Here is a 21,415-nt window from a genome sequence, read left to right on the forward strand (position 1 = left end):
TGACCCAGAACTGGCCTTTAACAGTCGTAAAACAGGAAAGAACCTGAACAACTCTCTAGTCATCTTTTTCTCCACCTGCTTTGACTCATTACGCAATAATGTACGGGAATTGCGTGGCAGGCCACGTGACAGCACGCCGACCAACGCCTCATCCCAGCCAATTAGAATGCTTTGCACCTGTGCCGGAGCTCCCGCCCCACCCCCACCCCCACTACCCCACGGGTCGGCCTCAGAATGGTTTTCTCCCAAAAAGGCCAATGCGGCTGCGCACCGCGTCCTGATTGGTTGAGAGCTGTAGGACTTCGTGCGCAGGCGTCAGCCTCGGTTACTAAGGGCGGGAGCCCGGCGAGGGCGCCGTTTTCTTGCGGTGTCTCCGGCTCCAGCCGTCGAACTCTGGCCTCTCTCGCCATGCCAAACCGCAGGGGCAGCCGTAATGCCTACTATTTCTTTGTGCAGGAGAAGATCCCCGAACTACGGCGGCGAGGCCTGCCTGTGGCTCGCGTGGCTGATGCCATCCCCTACTGCTCTGCTGACTGGGTGGTAAGGCTGGAGGGAGGGGGGCAGCAGAGTGTAGGGGGGCGGACCAGGCAGTTGGGCAAGTGGAAGGGCGAGGCTGTAAGGAAAGAGGCCTCGAAGACACCAGTGACCCCTTGGCCTCTACTGGAGGGAAAGGAAGGAAGTCCCCCTGTTTCCGCCTTAAGGCAAACCGACACAGAACCTCCTGGAAAGTCTAGCCTTCCGCCTCTGGGGCCTAGGGCGCTCGGTCCTCATTGCTGCTTCTCTTTTCTGTCCCCCCCTTTAAATGTCCCCAAGCTCCTGACGGAAGAAGAAAAGGAGAAGTATGCAGAAATGGCTCGGGAGTGGAGAGCAGCCCAGGGAAAGGACTCTGGGCCATCGGAGAAGCAGGTAAAGAGAAGAGCAGTTACTTGCCTGGCACGTAGGCATGTTCAGTAAATGCTGGAGGCGTGAATGGAAGAAGGGTAGGCTAAAAGGGTAGGCTGTTCGGTGATTTGGGTTAATGCGGAGAATTTTTCTTTTTTCCTTTTTCCGTGGTGTCAGAATGCTTGTCAAAAAGCCAACGGATTCCGGGCCACCTGGCTGGCTTGGTTGGTGGAGCATGCCACTCTTGATCTCAGGGTTGTTAGTTCAGCCCCACATTGGGCAGGGAGCCTACTGGAAAAAAATTAAAAAGCCAGCAGGTTCCCTAGCTAGGGCACACCACAGTTGTTGTTATTTGGTGGTGTGAAATCACCAAACAGGGAAATCCCTATTAGGACACCTGCAACGAATAAACCATGATCAACAATGGGAGCGTTGGGTTTTTAGATTTGTACAGATTTTCTTTAAGGGTTCCTTTCAACCCCTTTATGATCAAAAACTCTCTTTTTGAATGTTTAAAAGTGGTTTGGGTTATTCTTTCTTTTTAAATGACACTTGGAACTAGACCACTTGTTGTGTTTGAAATTTTGAAATAACAAAACTTGCACATGCATTTTGTGTGTTTAGTGTGCCTTGTAGATAAGAGTTGAATAAAGTTTATTTGGGTAAATTTATGATTAGTAGAATGATAAAGTTCTAAATAAAATTTTTCTTGGTGATTTATATCTAGAGAATTCAGGGTTGGGGCTCTCGAGTGGCTTCCTGGGTTAAGTGTCTGACTTTGGCTCAGGTCATGATCTCAGGATTTGTGAATTCAAGCTCCTCATTGGGCTCTTTGCTGTCAGCGCGGAGCCCTCTTAGGATCTTCTGTTCCTCCACCGTGTGCATACACTCTCTCAAAAATAAACATTTAAAAAAAATTCAGGGTAGTTGTGGACTTTCCCCTTCCCTCTGTATTCTTTCTATTCTTACAGAGTAAAATTCCGTTATTTCTTAAAAAGTTTTTATGTTTATTTATATTGAGATAGAAACAGAGCATGAGTAGGGGAGGGGCATAGAGAGAAGGAGACACAGAATCCAAAGCAGGCTCCAGGCTCTCAGCTGGCTATCAGCACAGACCCTGATGTGGGGTTCAGACCCATGAACCATGAGATCATGACCTGAGCTGAAGTCAGACACCCAACCAACTGAGCCACCCAGGCGTCCCTCCACTCTTTTTTTAAACTGTCAACTTGGATTGAAATTCAAGAGAGCTTTGCTTGCTTTAGGTTTGCGAGATTTTTATTTTGTAGATGCATGCTTGAGTAGAAGCTCTACTCAGTTGCATTGGTAGTTGTGAGCTTTGATTATTTTTTTAACTATAATTTCTTACAAGACATTTCCTCTCAAAATGTAAGCCATGTTGTATTCATACCTCATTGAGACTTGAAGTCAGCATGATTCAGTTTTTACTTTAAGCAAAAACCATGTTAGAGTACTTTGTTGAACAATGTTCTTTTGGCCACTGGGCTGGCATATGTTATGTGATTCAGTGGGATTAATTTAGGTTATGAGTAGTGGGCATTAAAATTTTTTTTAGATTATCAGTAGTGAGCAAATGGTTTTCAGGAATAGTTGAATTGGTTGTTTGCTCACCTTTTGATTCAGAATATTTATAGATATTGCCCTTGTCTACCTTTGGGTTTTGATGTCACTGGCAGATACGTGTTTGTTTACTCATTGGAGTTCATTGGCCTAGAGAGTTTACTGAAATAGTCTGTGAGCTGTTTTTTCAGTTATTTTGCTAAATTTCAGTATATGTACAAAGTGCCCAGTAGGAGTTGAAGTATGTGATGAATTCTCTTCCTCTTTAGAAACCTGTTTGCACCCCACTGAGGAGGCCAGACATGCTTGTACCAAAGCAGAGTGTTTCACCCCCGGATATGTCAAGGTTGTCTCTAAAAAGTGACCAAGGTATAATAATCCTAAAATGTTTTGCTTAGATAAATGTGAGTGCTCAAAACACTATGATATATCAGTCTGTAAATATGTGTTCTGTTCATTTTGATCCTGCATTTCAAAATAACTGGACTTCAGGTGTTCAAATTATAATGGCATTAAAGTTGTAAAAGATCAACTAATTTGCATTTGTCGAAATAACACTGGAGAGGTTTTGTTTTATACTAAAGTCTGGTCTCTTGGTTAATAATCACTTCATATGTTACTAAATACACTTCTTAGATTTAAGTGTTTATATCTAGATCCTTAAAATACATTTAAATTATAAAGAGGAAGTTGAATTATTGCGCTGGTCTGGGAAAAGGATTTAGCTAATAAGATCTGTTCCTTCTGGCTGTTTTTATTGTGTTCTGAATTTGTTGAAGTTCTGAACTTTTAACAGTCTGAAATGTGGTCTTAAGATTTTGAATAGTCTGAACAGTCAACCCTAGTATATAAAACCCTTCTCACAATCTCGTATTTCTTTCTTCCTTTAGAGAGTTTATTGGTGTTCTTGTGTATATTGGTAAAAAGTAAACTAAATTGTCCATTTATATTGCACAGTTTTTCTACACTGATTTTACTTGGCTTTATTTTCCAAACCTCTTGTATTGGTTGAATATGGGTCACAGCTTTTCTTATGTCATTCCTGAAATCCAAGGTATATGTATAACTGAATTATGTAGAGCTGGCTTCAAATTTGAATAATTTTGTTGCTTCATGCAGAGTGGTTATCACTGTAATCCTTGATAAGTATAATTAAAAATACAAGTATAAAATTTTTGATTTGTTTATCTGGTACAGATTAGTTTTCTCCTTTCCAGCTCATTTAGGATTATAGGAACACAAGGAAAATGGTTCTAAAACTTTCTTTTGTAGGGGGATAAACTCTCATCTATTTGTGTTGTCTTACTGTTTTTTTTTCTTTTTCTTTTTTAGCTCTCCTTGGAGGCATTTTTTATTTTTTGAACATTTTTAGCCATGGTGAACTACCTCCTCATTGTGAACAGCGCTTCCTCCCTTGTGAAATAGGCTGTGTTAAATATTCTCTCCAAGAAGGTATTATGGCAGATTTCCACAGTTTTATAAATCCTGGTAAGTAGTCTGAGTGGGTTGGTGCTAGATCTTAAAAAGTGTGCATTTTATCTTGACTTTAACAGTATTTGTTTTCTTAAACACTGATGCATAGTTGAGTTCTTAAAATGTAACAAGACTTCATAATGGCTTGAAAAATCATTAAGAATTAGGTGGTTACACGGGGTTTTTTAGTTGAAGCTTTTAACCGCAAAAAAGCATTAGAGTTTGGTGGATAGTGTGCTTAAAAATGTGTAGCCTGACATTTGCTTACCTGTGGCCTTACATTTTGGAAATTTCTAAAAGCTTTTTATGCCTTTGCTCTTTTATTTCTTTAACCCATCCTTTACCCCTGTAATCACTAGTTTTTAACTTGTTGTTGCTTTGTAACCTTGAGCAAAGTGATTAACTTTTCTGAACTTACTAGCTTATCTGTAAAGTGGGAATAATTCCTATAGTCGGCTGTTCTAAGGAATATAAGAGAAGGTATGGAAATAGCCTAGTACTTAATAATTTCTCAGATATTCTCAATGCCTCTTTTTCTGGATAGTCCACTCAAGCAAAAGAGGTAGTAATGAAGACATAGGATTCAATTCGATTACCAAGAGGATAGATAAAGGACCAGTAATACTCTTTAAGGCAAGTAGGAGTACTATATAGGGAGAGGAGGAATGAGAAAGAGTTTGGGGAGAGAACTTCATCTTCAGTTTTGTCAGTTGCTTTAAAATTCATTAGTACAAGCCAGCACTTTTCTTAGTGTTTAGGATGACCAAGAAACTGAAAACTAATTATTCTACTCACACTTCTGAGGGTTGCTGCGTAGGATAAGTTAAATAACTACTTTTCTTCGTATGGTTATAAAACATTAAAAAGAATTGGAGACTTTTCTTTTGAGAAATACATACATGAGTGCCTATATGAAGGGCCTCCTGGACCCCCAACTAAGACTCCTTTAGCACAAATTTTCTTTACCTAGTATTTTTTTTCCTGTAACTTTGTGTATGTGTGTGTGTATGTACATACACACACACACACACACACACACATATACACACACACATAGGAAGTTTTATATATATAAAGGAGGGGTAGAGTTTTATATATAAATATGTATGGAGGGGTGGAGGGAGATGAGAGGGGTGGAGCAGAGAGAGAGAGAGAGAGAGAGAGAGAGAGAGAGGGAGGAAGAATCTCAAGCAGGCCTCCATCCCATGAGACCATGACCTAAGCTGAAACCCAAGGGTCACACACTAAACTGATAGAGCCGCCCAGGTGCTGCCTAGGAATAACTTCCTTTTTAAAGTATCTTAGACAATATACCACAATTCTTTAATAGCCTTTATTCCTTTGGGTAAACAAAACAAACCTCTATGAAAATTTAATCTTTTGTGTTTTCACATAGCAGTAACAGTTACCTATCTATGTTATCACTTGGTCATCCTATGAAATATTGCTATAGCAAAACCAGAGAACTTCTCTCAATAAAATATTTTGTATTATAGGTGAAATTCCACGAGGATTTCGGTTTCATTGTCAGGCTGCAAGTAAGTATAAAGGAATGAGGTAGAATATAGGCATTGAATATGTATATGTCTGGTTAAGACTTAATGCTTTAAGTCAACGCATAAAACATAATTTGGGAGAAAAATAGTCTTATTTTTGGAGACTCTTCATAGAAATGATAGATGGTGTATGTGATCCTTAAAAACTTCAAAATTAAATAGACTTGTGGGACATTAAAGGATATGACGGTATACCTAAACTCTGAACTAAACTCTTCTAGAAACTCAGTTTTAGCAAGTTTCCTCTCTGATTACAATAAAAATCATGATAATTTATCTTTTATATTCAAAATTGTCATTGTTTTATTAATTTTTTTTTACTTAAAAATTCAGAAATCTAGCCTGTAGGTAGGAGTGTTTGAAATCAGAGGTAAGTTTTTCAAATCTTCCATAATCAGCTGTTATGTAACATTTTATAATGCTGTTCTTTATAAATGAAGAGAACATTTTAGAGTCACTTTTAGATACGTCTTTTGAGTTTTTTCCAGCCTTATTGAAAAATATGTGCTAGTCCCTTTTTTGTTTGCCTGGGATCAGGGCCATAGACTGTGAAACAAAGTAAGGACAAATTTTTTAATTTGGTTCCTTTATGTAGCTTTGAATGAAAAAAAAATTATAAAACAGAAGAAGAATTCTGTTGCAGTTTTTGAAGGGTGAACCTGGCTAATCTCCCCACGTGTTCCATCCCTTAGGTTATTCAACTAAATAGATGGTAGTAAAACAAAACTTAGATACTTAGCTGGTGAATTAACTTCACTTTTTACTTAAGCTGTTTCTGGTTTGTTCATCTAATGAGTGCATTGGAATACCTACGATTTTCCAGACATTTGTGAGAACGCCGCTGGCTTCCTGTTTATTATTCTGGTTTTGATAAATACTTGATTAAAAAAAAGTTTTTAAGAGTTATTTTTACAACATTTTCAAGTTAACCAGATTAACAGAAAGTGTGGTTCTTAAAAACAAACCTATTCAAGACTCTGGGAGTGTTTTCTTAATATATTATTTCAAACTAATGAAAATTGAACACCATTCATTCAGGAAACTTAGCTCTTTGGAGCTCATCAATTTATACATGTCTTAAATTGCCAATTTGATAACGCTGGGGAATGTGCCAGTTAAATAAAATAAATGATTCTATTAGAATGATGGCTGTGTCAACATAATAACTAAAAATGCTTATGCTGGTGTAATCAACCTGATGCTTAGGAAAAGATCATATTTCAAAGGGGAACACGCTGAAGCAAATTTACATGTGTATGCAGTTTAGTAGCTAAGGAATGTACATGAAGATCTTTCAAATGCTCTTTGGCTATCTGGCCTTTTATGAAATATGTGTGAGTGAATCAAGTGAATACTTCATGGATGGGCATTGTGGTTTAGCACATTAGAATCAAAGAATTTCAAGACTGGAAGAGATTTTGATAACAATCTGTTGATTTCCCCACCCCCACTGCCATGCTTTTCTCTGAAGAGGTACTTCAGATTCTGTATGAGAGGGTATGGGAGTAGGAGGTCTTGGACCTTCTCATTCTCCCCTACTTTAACCAGAGGAGCTCTGCTTCTGTCCATTTAAAGCAGTTCTGCTTTAAAAAACGCAAAGCTTGGAAAACTGCGTTCGGCTTCCTGTACAAAAGGTCTGTCAGCTTTTAAAATTAGTCTTCATACTCAAAGAATGTAACATTGACTTAAGGTATAAAGAATACTAATGAACAGCTGTGCATTCATCACTCAGCTGAAAAAAATAATGGCAGTGCCCTATCATTGAAGGTCCCTGTAGCTCTCTGTGATTGCTTCTCCCTCACTTTTTGTAAGAGAGACACTATTTGGAATTTTGTGCTAATCATTTTCTCTTTTCTGAGTAGTTTTATTGTGAATACATATGTATTTAAATGGTGTACTTATGGGCGCCTGGGTGGCTCAGTCGGTTAAGTGTCCAGCTTCGGCTCCGGTCATGATCTCACAGTTTATGGGTTCAAACCCCGCATCGGGTTCTCTGCTGTCAGCATGACGCCCACTTTGGATCCTCTGTTCTTGCTCTCTGCCTCTCCGCTGCTTTCTCTCTCTCATTCAAAAATGAATAAACATTAAAAAAATTAAATGGACAATTTTTGTATTGGACTGTCTTTTATATTGGTTTGGGGAATTTTATGCTGTATCTGCCTACTGATTTAATTGCAGGTACCTGTTTTCAGTGTATGTATTGTATTTTTTTTCACTCATTGTGTCTTTCAGTGAACAGAAGTTTTAATTTTTAGTTAATATATTCTCCTTTCCCTTAGGGTTTGACCGTTTTTAATGTCTTATTAAGAATCCTTTTCTACCTGAAGGCGGTAGAGATAGCTTTTATTAAGTTATGTTTTTCATATCCAAGTTCTTATTCCATCTGGCCCTGACTTGTGTATGTTCTGAAGTAGAGGTTCCATTTTTTTTTTCCATGTAGATCATTGTTTCAGCATCATTTATTACTAGGTTTTTTTTTTTTTTTTAAATGTTAGCGTGTGCTCAAGTGAGGGGGAGAGAGAGAATCCCAGGCAGGTTCCATGCTCAGTGCCGATCATCCTGCAGGGCTTGCACTGAGGAGAGATCATATCCTGAGCTGAAATCGAGAGTCAGATGCTCAACCTACTGAGTCACCCAGGTGCCCCTCAGCATCATTTGTTAAATAATCAGCTTGTTCCTCAGTATGTACTGCCACATTTCTTTAGATGCATGGGTCTTTGTGCTATGTTTATTTTGTTCTGTTGGTCTACTTGGTTCTTTTGGTATTTGTATCATTGAACACAATATTTTGATGATATTTATTTAGGTTCCTTGACTTTGTTTTGGAACATCACAGCTATTCTTAACCTTTTGTTCTTCCGTACAATTCAGAGTCTGAATATCATGCCAAAGAGCTTTGTTGAAATTTAGATTGGAATCACCTTTAAATCTTTAGATCCTTTTGGATAAAATTGACAGCTTCATGATACTCTGAACATGGGGATACATTTTAATCTTTGGATCTGTAGTGCCTTATAGTACTTGTAATTTTCTTCACAATGATCTTATTACTTCATTAAATTTATAGCTTATAAATTTTGTGATTTATAATTGATATCTCTTGAGATTATATTTTTATTTACTCTTATATTTTAGTTTTATCCAACCATTGCCAAACTATAATTCTATAGTAAATTCCTTATATAATCATATATGTGAAATGACATTTTTCCTAGTCTATATATTATTTATAATTTTAAAAATTTGTCTAACTGTGCTGGTTAGGAACTCTAGTTTCTAATGTTTCCTCAGTAAGTATGCTGTTGGCTGTAGTTTTTTCTCTTATATTTTGTCCGCACTTTTTTTTTTAATCCAAGTTAGTTAACAGTGTAGTATTGGTTTCAAGGGTAGAATTTAGTGGTTCATTACTTACATATAACACCCAGTGCTCATCCCACCAAGTGCCCTCCTTAATTCCTGTACCAATCTAATCCATCCTCTACCCACCTCCCTTCCAGCAACCCGAAGTTTGTTCTCTATATTTAAGAGTCTCTTATGGTTTGCCTCCCTCTCTGTTTTTATCTTATTTTTCCTTCCCTTCCCCTGTGGTCATTTGTCTTGTTTCTTAACATATGTGAGTGAAATCATATGAGATCTGTCTTTTCTCTGACTGACTTCGCCTAGATAATACACTGTAGTTCCATCCACACTGTTGCGAATTGCAAGATTTCTTCCTTTTTGATTGCTGAATAATATTCCCCTGTACCATGTCGTCTTTATACATTCATCAGTCAACAGACATTTGGACTTTCTCCATAATTTGGCTATTGTAGGTAGTGCTGCTATAAACATTGGGAGTGCATATGCCCCTTTGAATCAGGATTTTTGTGACTTTTGGTTAAATAACCTAGTAGTGCAATTGCTGGGTTGGAAGGTAGTTCTATTTTTAATTTTTTGAGGCACCTTCATACTGTTTTCAGAGTGGTTGCACCAGTTTGCATTCCCACCAACAACATAAGAGGGTTCTCCTTTCTCTGCACCCTCGCCAACGTCTGTTGTTTGCGGAGTTGTTAATTTTAACCATTCTAACAGGTGTGAGGTGGTATCTCATAGTTTTGATTTGTATTTCCCTAGTGATAAATGATGTGAAGCATCTTTTCATGTGTCTGTTGGGCATCTGGATGTCTTCTTTGGAGAAGTGTCTATTCTGTCTTTCTGCCATTTCTTCACTGGATTACCTGTTTTTTGGGTATTGAGTTCAATAAGTTCTTTATAGATTTTGGATATTAACCCTTTATCCAATACATCATTTGCAAATATCTTTTCCCATCCTGTCAATTGCTTTTTAGTTTTGTTGATTATTTCCTTCACTGTGCAGAAGCATGTTATATTGATGAGGTCCCAGTAGTTCCATTTTTGCTTTCATTTCCCTTGCCTCCAGAGACCTGTAAGAAGTTGCTGCAGTCAAGGTCAGATAAGTTCCTGCTTGTGTTTTCCTGTAGGATTTTGATGGTTTCCTGTCTCACATTTTGGTCTTTCATCCATTTTGAATTTATTTTCACGTATGGTGTAAGAAAGTGGTCCAATTTCATTCTTCTGCATGCCTCTGTCCAGTTTTCCCAACACCATTTGTTGAAGAGACTGTCTTTTTTCCATTGGATATTCTTTCCTGCTTTGTCGAATATTAGTTGGCCCTACATTTGTGGGCCCATTTCTGAGTGTTCTGTTCCATTGATGTATATGTATCTGTTTTTGTGTCAGTACCATACTGCCTTGATGATTACAGCTTGGTAATACAGCTAGAAGTCCAGAATTGTGATGCCTCCAGCTTTGGTTTTCTTTTTTAACATTACTTTTGCTATGCAAAGTCTTTTCTGATTCCATACAATTAGTATGCACTTTTTTTTGTTGTTAAAGATACTCCTTTTTTTAAAATGTACAATAGTTTATTGTCAAATTGGTTTCCATATAACACCCACTGCTTCTCCCCACAAAGTGCCCCCCTCCATGACCATTACCCACTTCCCCCCGCCCCCCTCCCCCTTCAGTCCTCTGTTTTCAGTATTCAGTAGTCACTCATGATTTGTGTCCCTCTCTCCCCAACTTTTACCCCCTTCCCCTCCCTATGGTCCTCTGTTAGGTTTCTCCTATTAGACCTATGAGTGCAAACGTATGGTGTCTGTCCTAAATCGGTTGCATTCTTATACACCAAAAATGAAGCAACAGAAAGAGAAATCAAGAAACAGATCCCATTCACAATTGCACAAAAAAATCATAAGATACCTAGGAATAAACCTAGCCAAAGATGTAAAAGACCTGTATGCTGAAAACTATAGAAGGCTTACAAAGGAAATTGAAGAAGACAGAAAGAAATGGAAAAACCTTCCATGCTCATGGATCGGAAGAATAAACGTTGTTAAAATGTCTTTATTATCCAAAGCAATTTACACATTCAATGCAATCCCCATCAAAGTTGCACCAGCATTCTTCTGAAAGCTAGAACAAATTATCTTAAAATTAGTATGGAAACACAAAAAACCCTGAATAGCCAAAGTAATATTGGAGAAGAAAACCAAAATGGGAGGCATCACAATCCCAGACTTTAGCCTTTACTACAAAGCTGTCATCATCAAGACAGTATGGTATTGGCACAGAAATAGACACATGGACCAATGGAATAGAATTAGCCCAGAACTGGACCCACAAGTGTATGTACTCTTGATCAGGATAAAGTTCCCTTCTACTCCCAGTTTGGTTAGAGATATCAGTTGCACATTTTAATGAATAGTTTTTCTGTATCTCTGGTGATTTATGGCTTTTTGTTTATCTGGTAGTTTGCTAATGCTAAACCACTGTACATTCCAGCAGTAAATCCATTATAGTGACTGTATAGTTCTTAAATTGATGAATTTGGCTTGCTAATATCTTGAGAATTTGTACATTCATGTGAAAGACTTTGATTAATCTTACCTAATTTTGTTATCAGGGTTATTTTGCCATCCTAAAATGGGTTAGAGAATGTGTCTTCAGTTTGATTTACTTTTGGTTCTCTTTTTATGGTTCTGCTAAAATTATCTATTTTTTACTTCCCTGAACATTTATTTTTTTAATTTTTTTATGTGTTTTATTTTAGTTTTGAGAGACAGCATGAGCAGGGGAGGGCCAGAAAGAGAGGGAGATGCAGAATCTGAAGACAGGCTCCAGGCTCTGAGCTAGCTGTCAGCACAGAGCCTGACACGGGGCTCAAACCCACGAACCGTGAGATCATGACCTGAGCCGAAGCTGGATGCTTAACCGACTGAGCCACTCAGGCGCCACTTCCCTGAACATTTACAGCCTTATGTCTGATAACCATATTGCAGGAATCTTTCTGGGGGGTCTTTTGGTTATCTTGATATCAAGATACCCGATCTCTTCGTATGTCTGATTTTTCCCCTCCCCCACCCCTATCGGATTATTTTTGAGTGCTGAGTAGTACATAGGAAAACTTGTTATTCTTCTCTGAAGAAAATTTATGACTGCTTCTGGCAGAAAGATGCTGTCACTAGCCATCTCAGAGTCCCTTAATCCAATTTCAGGGATTGAGATAATGTAAAATTGGGTTCCTATCTTTTAAGAGTCTATTTCTAGTTGATCTCTAAAAGGGGGAAGGGGAAAGTAGATTACCACTAAAGGATCATCTGTAAAATTTGCAATTGACTTCACTGTATAAACAGTGGAAACAAGGCAATTGAATATTTTTTAATTATAATTTTTTAATATACACAAGTAATACTAGAGTAATGTTTTTTAATGTTTTATTTACTTATTTGAGAGAGGGAGAGAGTGTGAGAGAGGAACGGGCAGAGAGAGAGAGGGAGAGAATACCAAGCAGGCTCCATGCTGTCAGCACAGAGCCCCATACAGGGCTCAGCCCCATAAACCGTGAGATCATGACCTGAGCTGAATACAGGAGTTGGATGCTGAATCAACTGAGCCGCTCAGGTGGCCCTACAGTAATATATTTTTTAAAGATTTTATTTTTAAGTAATCTCTACAGCCAGCATGGTCTAATTCACAACTCAAAGACCAAGAGTCACATGCTCCACCAACTGAGCCAGCCAAACACCCGTGGAGTAATAGTTTCGATTTTTATATATCTAGGTCTTTTGAAAACTGCTCAGTTTCTCAGACTCTAAATCTCCTCTTCCAGAATTCATAAATGCCTCAAATTACCAGTGAACTCAAATTCCAGAATCTACTTTCTCGGAGTCCTCCTCCTCCAAGATTTTGGATCCCTAATTCTTCACTGCAGTTTCCTCTCTGCAGCGCCCTCAAGCAGGTGTTTCACTTGTACAGTTCCTGTCTGTCGTTAACAGAAATTGAGCTCTTCCTGTGTGTCCTTTCTTACAACTTAATGCTGAAATTAATAATTTGATCATAGCATGATTATTTACCATCTGTGCTGAATAATTTCAGTTACTGGAATACTTTTGGATCTCTTTCTATCAAATTTGGTTTGGTTCTCATTCTTCTTTCATCATGTACCTAGTTATTCGTATAGAATGTTTGAGTTTGACAAATTTATTGGTATTTTAGTAAAGACATTCATCTCAGTGATTTTCTCTCTCATCTTGACCTTAGGCTAATAATTCGAGTCAAGAAAATATGTAGGAAAGGGTGTTATTTTAACATAAACAGCAAAATGGACAAAATTGGAAAGTTTGCCTACATTAAAGCAAGTTAAGTTAATGTATGATGGTATGATTAAATCATGTAAGAACTAATAGTTGTATTCCATTCTTTTACTTGGGGGTTACTTAAACGCAAAATGCAGATGAACGAAGTGTTAGGAATACAGACTGCTTCTCTGGCGTTAATCCCTATTGAAAAGAGCTCAGCGAGTGGTTACTACCAATAAAGTCGTCTGAAACTGCTTCCAAATTAAACATTCCGGGAATTTTCAAGGAAATCATTATACTGTATGTTTCTTTATTCTGTGACTGCTTTTAAGGATGTGTTTAACTGTCACATTAAAAAAATTAAAATTTTAAGACCTGTGGTATATAGATCTAACAACGTATATGTGATCCAGGATTCCATAGAATATGTTTAAAGATGTGTTTTCTTTATCTTCAGTACCTAAACTGTACATGATTAACATGTATAATGCTTCAAAAATATATGTATAATAATTCAAATAAGCCATATTATTATACTAACATAAGATTTCTTGTGTTAAGTTCAAGTCAAATTCCATTTTCATAAGTTAGTAAATTAAACTTTAACAAAGGTATAGAAAGTGCGGTTTTCTCATTTCCATTTTCATCTTCATACAGTGTGGCTTTTATGGTGTCACTACCTTTTAAAAAACAAAAACACTGAAATGTCTAAGTATTATACATACATTTAAGTTTTTGGTGGTAGTTTGTATTTTAAAAGAAGCCACTTCCTTATGAGTTGCTTCAAGACCTGGTAGAAATGTTTACAGGAACTAGCTAATAACAAAAACTAAGAAGCACATTCACAATGTACCGTTTACTTTGGTAGCAGATGGTCTTTGAAGACTAACAAAGGTAGACAAGACCCATTAAGGTGAAGGGTACTATTTCAAATACTTAAACAATTTTCATAAAATTAAAAAAAATATTTAATGTTTATTTTTGAGAGGGGGAAGAGAGAGAGAGAGACAGTGTGCAAGTGGGGGAGGGGCATAGAGAGGGAGACACAGAATCTGAAGCAGGCTCCAGGCTCTGAGCTGTCTGCACAGAGCCCGACACGGGGCTTGAACCCACCCACTGCAAGACCATGACTAAGCCAAAGTCAGACACTTAACCGACTGAGCCACCCAGGTGCCCCGAAAAAAATTTTAAAGAGCTAAGCATCTGTACCAGCTGACAGCAATGCAATACCTAGTTTATGAGGACTTGAAACAAATGCCCATTAGGAAAAAAAGTCATATTTTAATTTTATCTAATGTACTTTAAGTCAGTAGTCTAATAACATTTTCTTCCCAGCACGGTACCCCCTCTCTATAACGCTGTTCCTAGGAGACAGTTTATATTAAGAAGGAAGTTAAGAGTAATTGCTTGCAGTTTAAATAGGAAATAACTTTTTGTATCCCTCTTAGTAGTGTCTAAAAAAATATGCAATTCTCAGATACCATTTCTGATTTTTCTATTATCTATAAGCTAATCACAGGAAACTATAAAATTATCAAATGTCTTGAAATCTGAATATAAAACAAATTACCTCTCACTTCAGACTCATGTATTAATGTACCAATCTTTAAAAAAAAAAAGTCTCCAAAGAGAATGTTTTACCGTTCTTTAAAAAAGGAAACTGTTCCTTTTAACTTTACACCCACCCCACACCCCAGTTTCAAAACCCATCATTTAATTATTTTGGTCATGGACATTTCTAAGATGAGATTTTATATCTCTCTCCCATACGTTCTGACCATCAGAAAAATCATGCTTTCCTTTCTTGAAGGAGTTTGGTCCTAATGATGTTGGTGTATTCCTTCCAATATTCTTCATCCTCATCTGTGTTTCTGGAGGCACTTCCTCTGGTTCAGTATCTTCATCTTCATTAAAAGCTACTGCTACTAAAAGGGTTTTGGAACAAGAGTTGGAACAGTTAGGTTTACCTGATCCAAGATTGATGGATATGGCTGAGACTTTCCAAACTTGGTGATTTTTGCAGGCTTTCTTGAGAGGTCTGCAGCTTCCTGCTCAGCTGACCCTGCCTTCCAGTCCATCATTTTCCCCACTATGCTGAAAAAATTATTTTAAAGTAATTTGAGGCTTATAATGATGTTCCTCCAGAGAAGACTTACGTTTGCTTTCAGTAGATACCTGGGGTCCTTGCAAACAGGACCCAGAAGCTGTCAAAAGCACACCTCTCAGCCATTCAGCTTCCTCCTCTTCTGGAATTAGGAAATAACTGCCCCAAAAGCTAAGCTCTCTGGAGAGCCTTTTTGAATTTCTGTATTCGCTTGCATCTAGATCTGTTAATTGCTTGCTACTGTGTGATCTTGATATCCTCAAGTATTTTAAATGTTTGTGGATGGTTGGTCTTAATTTCTTGGTCCATTTTTTATTGGAAGTGGAAATCTTGATCATACAGTCTTTTAAAAAGCAATCATTGCTATTAAGTTTTCCAGCCTATGTATAACACAGATTCCTGAAAAGCAGATGGGAATAGTGAAAACATACATGCTTAGTCACTTAAACCTGGTTTTGAGTCCTGACTCCGCTGATCACCAACTGCTAACTTACTATACTAACTTCTGTGTTGTCTCTTCTCCAATAGAGGTGTTTCACCTTTCTCATAAGAGTATTGGATAAAATAAAGTACCTAATCCTAACGAGGCTTGGTACAAGTGCTTGGACATGAGTTATACCATCTTCTTGTACCCTTCTTCTTCACCCACTTGTCCTGTTTGTCTAGTCAAATTTTGAACTCCTACCTCCTTTTTATTTCCATCAGGTGATTCTAGTCACAAGATTCCCATTTCAAACTTTGAATCTGGGCATGACCAAGCAACTGTGTTACAAAACCTTTATAAGTTTATTCACCCAAACCCGGGAAGCTGGCCACCTATCTTCTGCAAGGTAATTTCGGTGTAAAAAAACTTTTTAAGGTATCCACTTAGATACCAAAAGACCCATAGAAGGTACCCAAAGAATTTCTTTTAGACTAGGAGTTGAAGAACTGGGTTTTAACCTTACTAGCTTAGTGTAACCAAGAACAGATTACTTTTTTCTGCATGTTGTTTTCTTCATGCGCCTACTCTAGCTCTCTCTTGCTTTTCGCAAAGTCTGTTAATATTGCTCATGTAACTGTTTACTAATAGTGGTAGTTTTTTAAAATATATATTGCTCTTTTTTATGGTTCTCATTTAGTTGTCACAAACTCTTTAGTCTTTCCCTTCCTGCCACCCCCACCTCCCCAGTTTGAAAGAACAGCAGTTGATTAAAATCAACTCAGTTTAGGAGAAAATACAAGTAAATTTTTTCCCTTTTCCAGTCTGATGACAGAGCCAGAGTCAACTGGTGTTTGAAGCATATGGCGAAGGCATCAGGTAAGTAAAACTAAGTTACTGTCCAAGTGCTTTATAACATCTGTATTTGTTTCCATTTTATTGTACATCTTCTCTGTATCTAAATTCATTAATTGTATGTCTTTTTCTATTTACCAATTGAAGAAATAAGGCAACATCTAGAGCTTCTCACTGTAGAAGATCTTGTAGTGGGAATCTACCAGCAAAAATTTCTTAAGGAGCCCTCTAAAACCTGGGTTCGGAGCCTTCTAGATGTGGCCATGTGGGATTATTCTAGCAACACAAGGTATTTATAGTGATTTTGTGATAGTGATTTTATCTTCTGAACTGAGAAATATGACAAGATTGGTTTTTGCTTTTCCATCAATGGGCAATATTTTCCTATGAAACTTTGGAATCATTCCTTCCTTGAATATAAGATTCCATTGATTGTCAGATACATTGTTACTTTGTCTGAAAACTAAAAACAAACACTTTACTAAGTAACTGACCTGGTACTTTATCATTTAGAATTTTTATACTGATGGAAGAATATATTTGTTTACACAGTTGTCTTATTATGTAGAATTCTTGTATCTATAAATAAGAAATATGTAAGTGAAGTAAGTTGAAAATATTTTTTATTTTGAAGTAATTTCAGGTTTACAGAAAAGTTGCAAGAATAGTACAGAAAAGTTTTATAGGTCATTTTCACAGGTTCCCTTATTGTTAACATTTTATTTATTTTTTAATGTTTATTTTTGGGAGAGAGAGAGTGCTTATGTATGTGTGAGCAGGGACGGGGCAGAGAGAGAGAGGGAAACAGAGGATCAAAGCAGGCTCTGCGCTGACAGCAGAGAGCCCAATGGAGGGCTTGAACCCACAAACCATTAGATCATGACCTGAATCAGTCTGATGCTTAATGCACTGGGCTACCCAGTCTCCCCTCTAATTGTTAACATTCCAATACATTTTCTTTATAACTTCCTCTCCAGATACATACTCACAATTTCTTTTTCTGAACCGCCTGAGAGTAAGTTGCTGCCATGATACCTTTTCACTCCTAAATATCAATGTATTTTTCCTAAGAACAAAAACATGTATATTAACATGATAAGATTATCAAAACAGGGTATTGCCCTTGATACAATACTGTTGTCTAATTGGAAGGCCATATTCATATTTTTCTAGTGTTTCAATAATATCTTTTATAGCAAAGAAAATCTGGTCTAGGGTCCAACTCAGAAGTATATGTTGCCTTTAGTTATGTTTTTTTTTAAATTTTTATTTATTTTTGAGAGAAACAGAGACAGAATGTGAATGGGTTAGAGGCACAGAGAGAGGAAGACACAGAATCTGAAGCAGGCTCCATGCTCTGAGCCATCAGCACAGAGCCTAACATGGGGCTCAAACTCATGAACTGTGAGATCACGACTTGAGCCGAAGTTGAACGCTTAACCGACTGAGTCTGTTTCTTGGCTTGCCTCTCTTTTTCCCCCCACTATGTGCATCTGTTCTGTTTCTTAAATTCCACAAATGAATGAAATCATGTGGTATTTGTCTTTCTCTGACTGACTTAGCATAATATTCTCTCACTCTATCCACGATGTTGCAAATGGCAAGATTTCATTCTTTTTCATGGATGAGTGATATTCCTTTATATATATCTTCTTTCCATCAATTGATGGACATTTGGGCTCTTTTGATAATTTGGCTATTGTTGATAATGCTGCTATAAACATGGGGGTGCATATACCCCTATGAATTCATATTTTTGTATCCTTTGGGTAAATAGTGCAGTGGCCAGATCATAGAGTAGTTCTGTTTTAAACTCTTTGAGGAAACTCCATCCTGTTTTCCAGAGTGGCCGCGTGCATGAAGTTTGCATTCCCACCAACAGTGTAAGAGGGTTCGCCTTTCTCCGTATCTTTATCCACACCTGTTGTTCCCTGTGTTGTTAATTTTGGCCATTCTGACTGGTGTGAGCTGATACCATATTGTTTTGATTTGTATTTCCCTAATTAGTGACGTTGAGCATCTTTTCATGTGTCTGTTAGCCAGATCCTTTTTCAGAACAATGTATGTTCATGTTTTCTGCCAATTTTTTAACTGGATTATTTGTTTTTTGGATGTTCAGTTTTATAAGTTCTTTGTATATTACCAGATGATGTTGGGAAAACTGGACAGCAACATGCAAAAGAATGAAACTGGACCACTTCCTTACCATACACAAAAATAAATTCAAAATGGGTGAAAGTCCCAAATGTGAAACAGGAAACCATCAAAATCCTAGAGGACAACATAGGCAGTAATCACTTTGACATAGGAACTTCTTACTAGATATCTTACTGTGTCTTCAGAGGCAAGGAAAACCAAGCAAAAATCAACTATTGGGACTACATCAAAATAGAAAGTGACTGCACAGTGAAGGAAACTACCAATAAAACTATAAGTTAACCAACAGAATGGGAGAAGATATTTGGAAGCGACTTACTTTGACTTTCATGATCTTGACATTTTTGAAGCATATAGGCTGGTTACTTTATAGACTGTTTTTTAGATTTAGTTTGCCTGTATTTACTCATGAGTAGATTGAGGTTCTATATTTTTGTCAGGAGTACCATAAACGTTAGGTGTCTTCTCAGTATGTCTTATCTGGATGCATGTGATGTCCATTTGTTCCATTCCTGGTGATAACTTTGATCTTTTGAGAGATTGTCTGCCAGATTTATCCCATTGAAAAGTTACTGGTTTTCACCTTAAAGTTAATATTTTGTAGGGAGATATTTTGAGATTTGGTAGATCTTCTTTTCCTCAGATTTCAACTTGCCTATTAGTTTTCACATCCACTGATGATTTTTGCCTGAATCAGTAATTACTACATTTGTGAATGGTAATTTTTATTTTTTATGGTTTATTTGAGAGGAGAGAGAGAGAGAGAGAGAGAGCGCTCAAGCAATTGGGGGAAGGGCAGAGAGAGAGAGAGAGAGAGAGAGAGGGAACCTCCATGCTATCAGCACAGAGCCTGATAAGGGGCTCAAACTCACAAACTGTGAGAAGATCTGAGCTGAAATCAAGAGTTGGACACTTAAGCGACAGAGCCACCCAGGTGCCCCTGTGAAATGGTGATTTTCCAATCTAGTTGTTCCTTCTACATTTATTAGTTGTCATTCTACTGTAAGGAGGAGCTTTTATTTTTAATAATAATGATTATCGACTCATGGATTTCTATTCTGTTGAATGGGCTATAATCTGTTACTGTTAACTTACTTTTTATACTTCTGTTGTTCTTTATTGGCCAGTGGGAGTCCTTTCAAAACAGTGGTTTCTGTTTCCTTTTGGCATTTCTTCATCATTCTTTGAGTGCTTCTTTGCTTTCTAGCTTAATACATTCAGGCTCATCCTTGTACTTCCCCTGCTTCAGCTTTGGGTTAGCCATTTCTCCAAGAAGCCCTAGTTTCTTTAAATGGAGGAGAGTATTTAGGAGATAAGATGTGGGTGCTAGGTATGCTCATTCCTACTAGAACATCATTAATTCTAGTTCCTGTTAGTGGAGAGAGCTAGGAAATTCACATACATACACCCCCTCCACACACATTTTTGTCTCACCGTGAGTTCATACTAAACCTACAATTCCAGTTCAACACATTGTTTTCTAGTTTTCACGCTTCTATTTTTGTATTTCTCTTCTCTGAGTGAAAAACCCAGCATTCAATATTGTTGTTTGTTCAGTCCTAGAATACAGTAAGTAAAAGTCCGTTGTTAGAGAACTGTTATGTGATATCACTGTAAAACAGCATATTAATAGTTCAGAACTTGCTTTCAGTTGTTGCTTAGTCTGAAGATACATAGTCAAAATACTTTGTTCAAAAGTTATTTGGGTTGTTTCTTCCCCCTTTTTCAGTGTGGTAAAATTATTCATTTGAAATCTAGTTCAGTCCATTTGCTTGTTTTATTCCATTTTTTCTGAACCGTTGTCGACTTTTATTATTTTTAATGTGTTTAAACAAAGAAGTATATTCAGAAGAACCACTTTACTTCAGTCTAACTCCATAAAGCTCCTTGGATTGCATTGAATTTACAAGTTGGGGAGAACTGAAATGTTTATAATGTTGAATTTTATCCAAGGTGAGATGTCTTTCCATTCTCAAATGTACTTTTGGGCCTTTCAAGACTTTAAAAATTTTCTCAGGCAGGTTGTGCATATCTGGGACTGGATAATTTTTGTGGGGCAGTTCTTTAATATAACTTTGTTTTTCTATTAAAATCAATTCAATTATGTTTTCTAACTTTAGTGGAATCAATTTTGATAATATGTACTTCTCTAGGAAATTGTACGTTTTACATAAGTTTCCAAATTTGTTTAAAAGTCTGCAAAGTTAGTCTTGTAATCTTTAAAATTTCCTGTTTCAGTGGTTATCTTGTATATTTGTGCTTTTTTTCCTTAAATGAAAGTAGCGTATTATCTATTTTGTTATTTTTTTTCTTCAAAACAACAAGATTTTATAAGATTATTTTTTAATTCTCTTCCTCATTAATTTCTGCTTTTTTCTTATTTTCTTGGTACTCTGGTTCTTTTATTTTGGGGGCTTAGAATTCATTAATTTTAATTTTTATTGATAAGTAGTAGAGTGAATTTTCTTAACATTGCTTTCATATTCTATAGTTTTAACCCATGAGTTAATAATCTCAAGGTGGAAAGGCCTTTCTTTTTGTTAGTAAATTATAGTGTCTTTGCATTGTGATCACTTTTGTTCATAATATTTCCACTTTATGGAAGTTTTGTAATTGTTTTTGCTAACTTAATATATAATCAATTTTGTGAATGTTTTGTGGGCATGTGAGAAGAATATTATCAGGGTGTAGCATCTGACATTTACCCATGAGGTCTACTTTGATTATGTTGTTTAGGTTGTTTTAT

The 21,415-nt window shown here is 37.0% G+C and overlaps 1 protein-coding gene across 1 annotated transcript in view; it reads left to right on the forward strand.

Annotated features, from left to right (window-relative positions):
- Positions 1–319: 319 nt before the first annotated feature.
- MAEL (maelstrom spermatogenic transposon silencer) overlaps positions 320–21,415 on the forward strand; it is a 37,013-nt gene continuing 15,917 nt past the window's right edge. Inside the window, exons 1-8 of the mRNA XM_029933074.1 lie at positions 320–540; positions 814–906; positions 2,733–2,832; positions 3,796–3,951; positions 5,433–5,474; positions 15,942–16,066; positions 16,482–16,536; positions 16,660–16,801. Coding sequence (XP_029788934.1) covers positions 409–540; positions 814–906; positions 2,733–2,832; positions 3,796–3,951; positions 5,433–5,474; positions 15,942–16,066; positions 16,482–16,536; positions 16,660–16,801 — 845 coding nt within the window. The 5' untranslated portion in view covers positions 320–408. The remainder of the gene's footprint in view (positions 541–813; positions 907–2,732; positions 2,833–3,795; positions 3,952–5,432; positions 5,475–15,941; positions 16,067–16,481; positions 16,537–16,659; positions 16,802–21,415) is intronic.

Source organism: Suricata suricatta, chromosome 3 (assembly GCF_006229205.1).
Source record: "Suricata suricatta isolate VVHF042 chromosome 3, meerkat_22Aug2017_6uvM2_HiC, whole genome shotgun sequence".
In the NCBI taxonomy this organism is placed as follows: Eukaryota; Metazoa; Chordata; class Mammalia; order Carnivora; family Herpestidae; genus Suricata; species Suricata suricatta.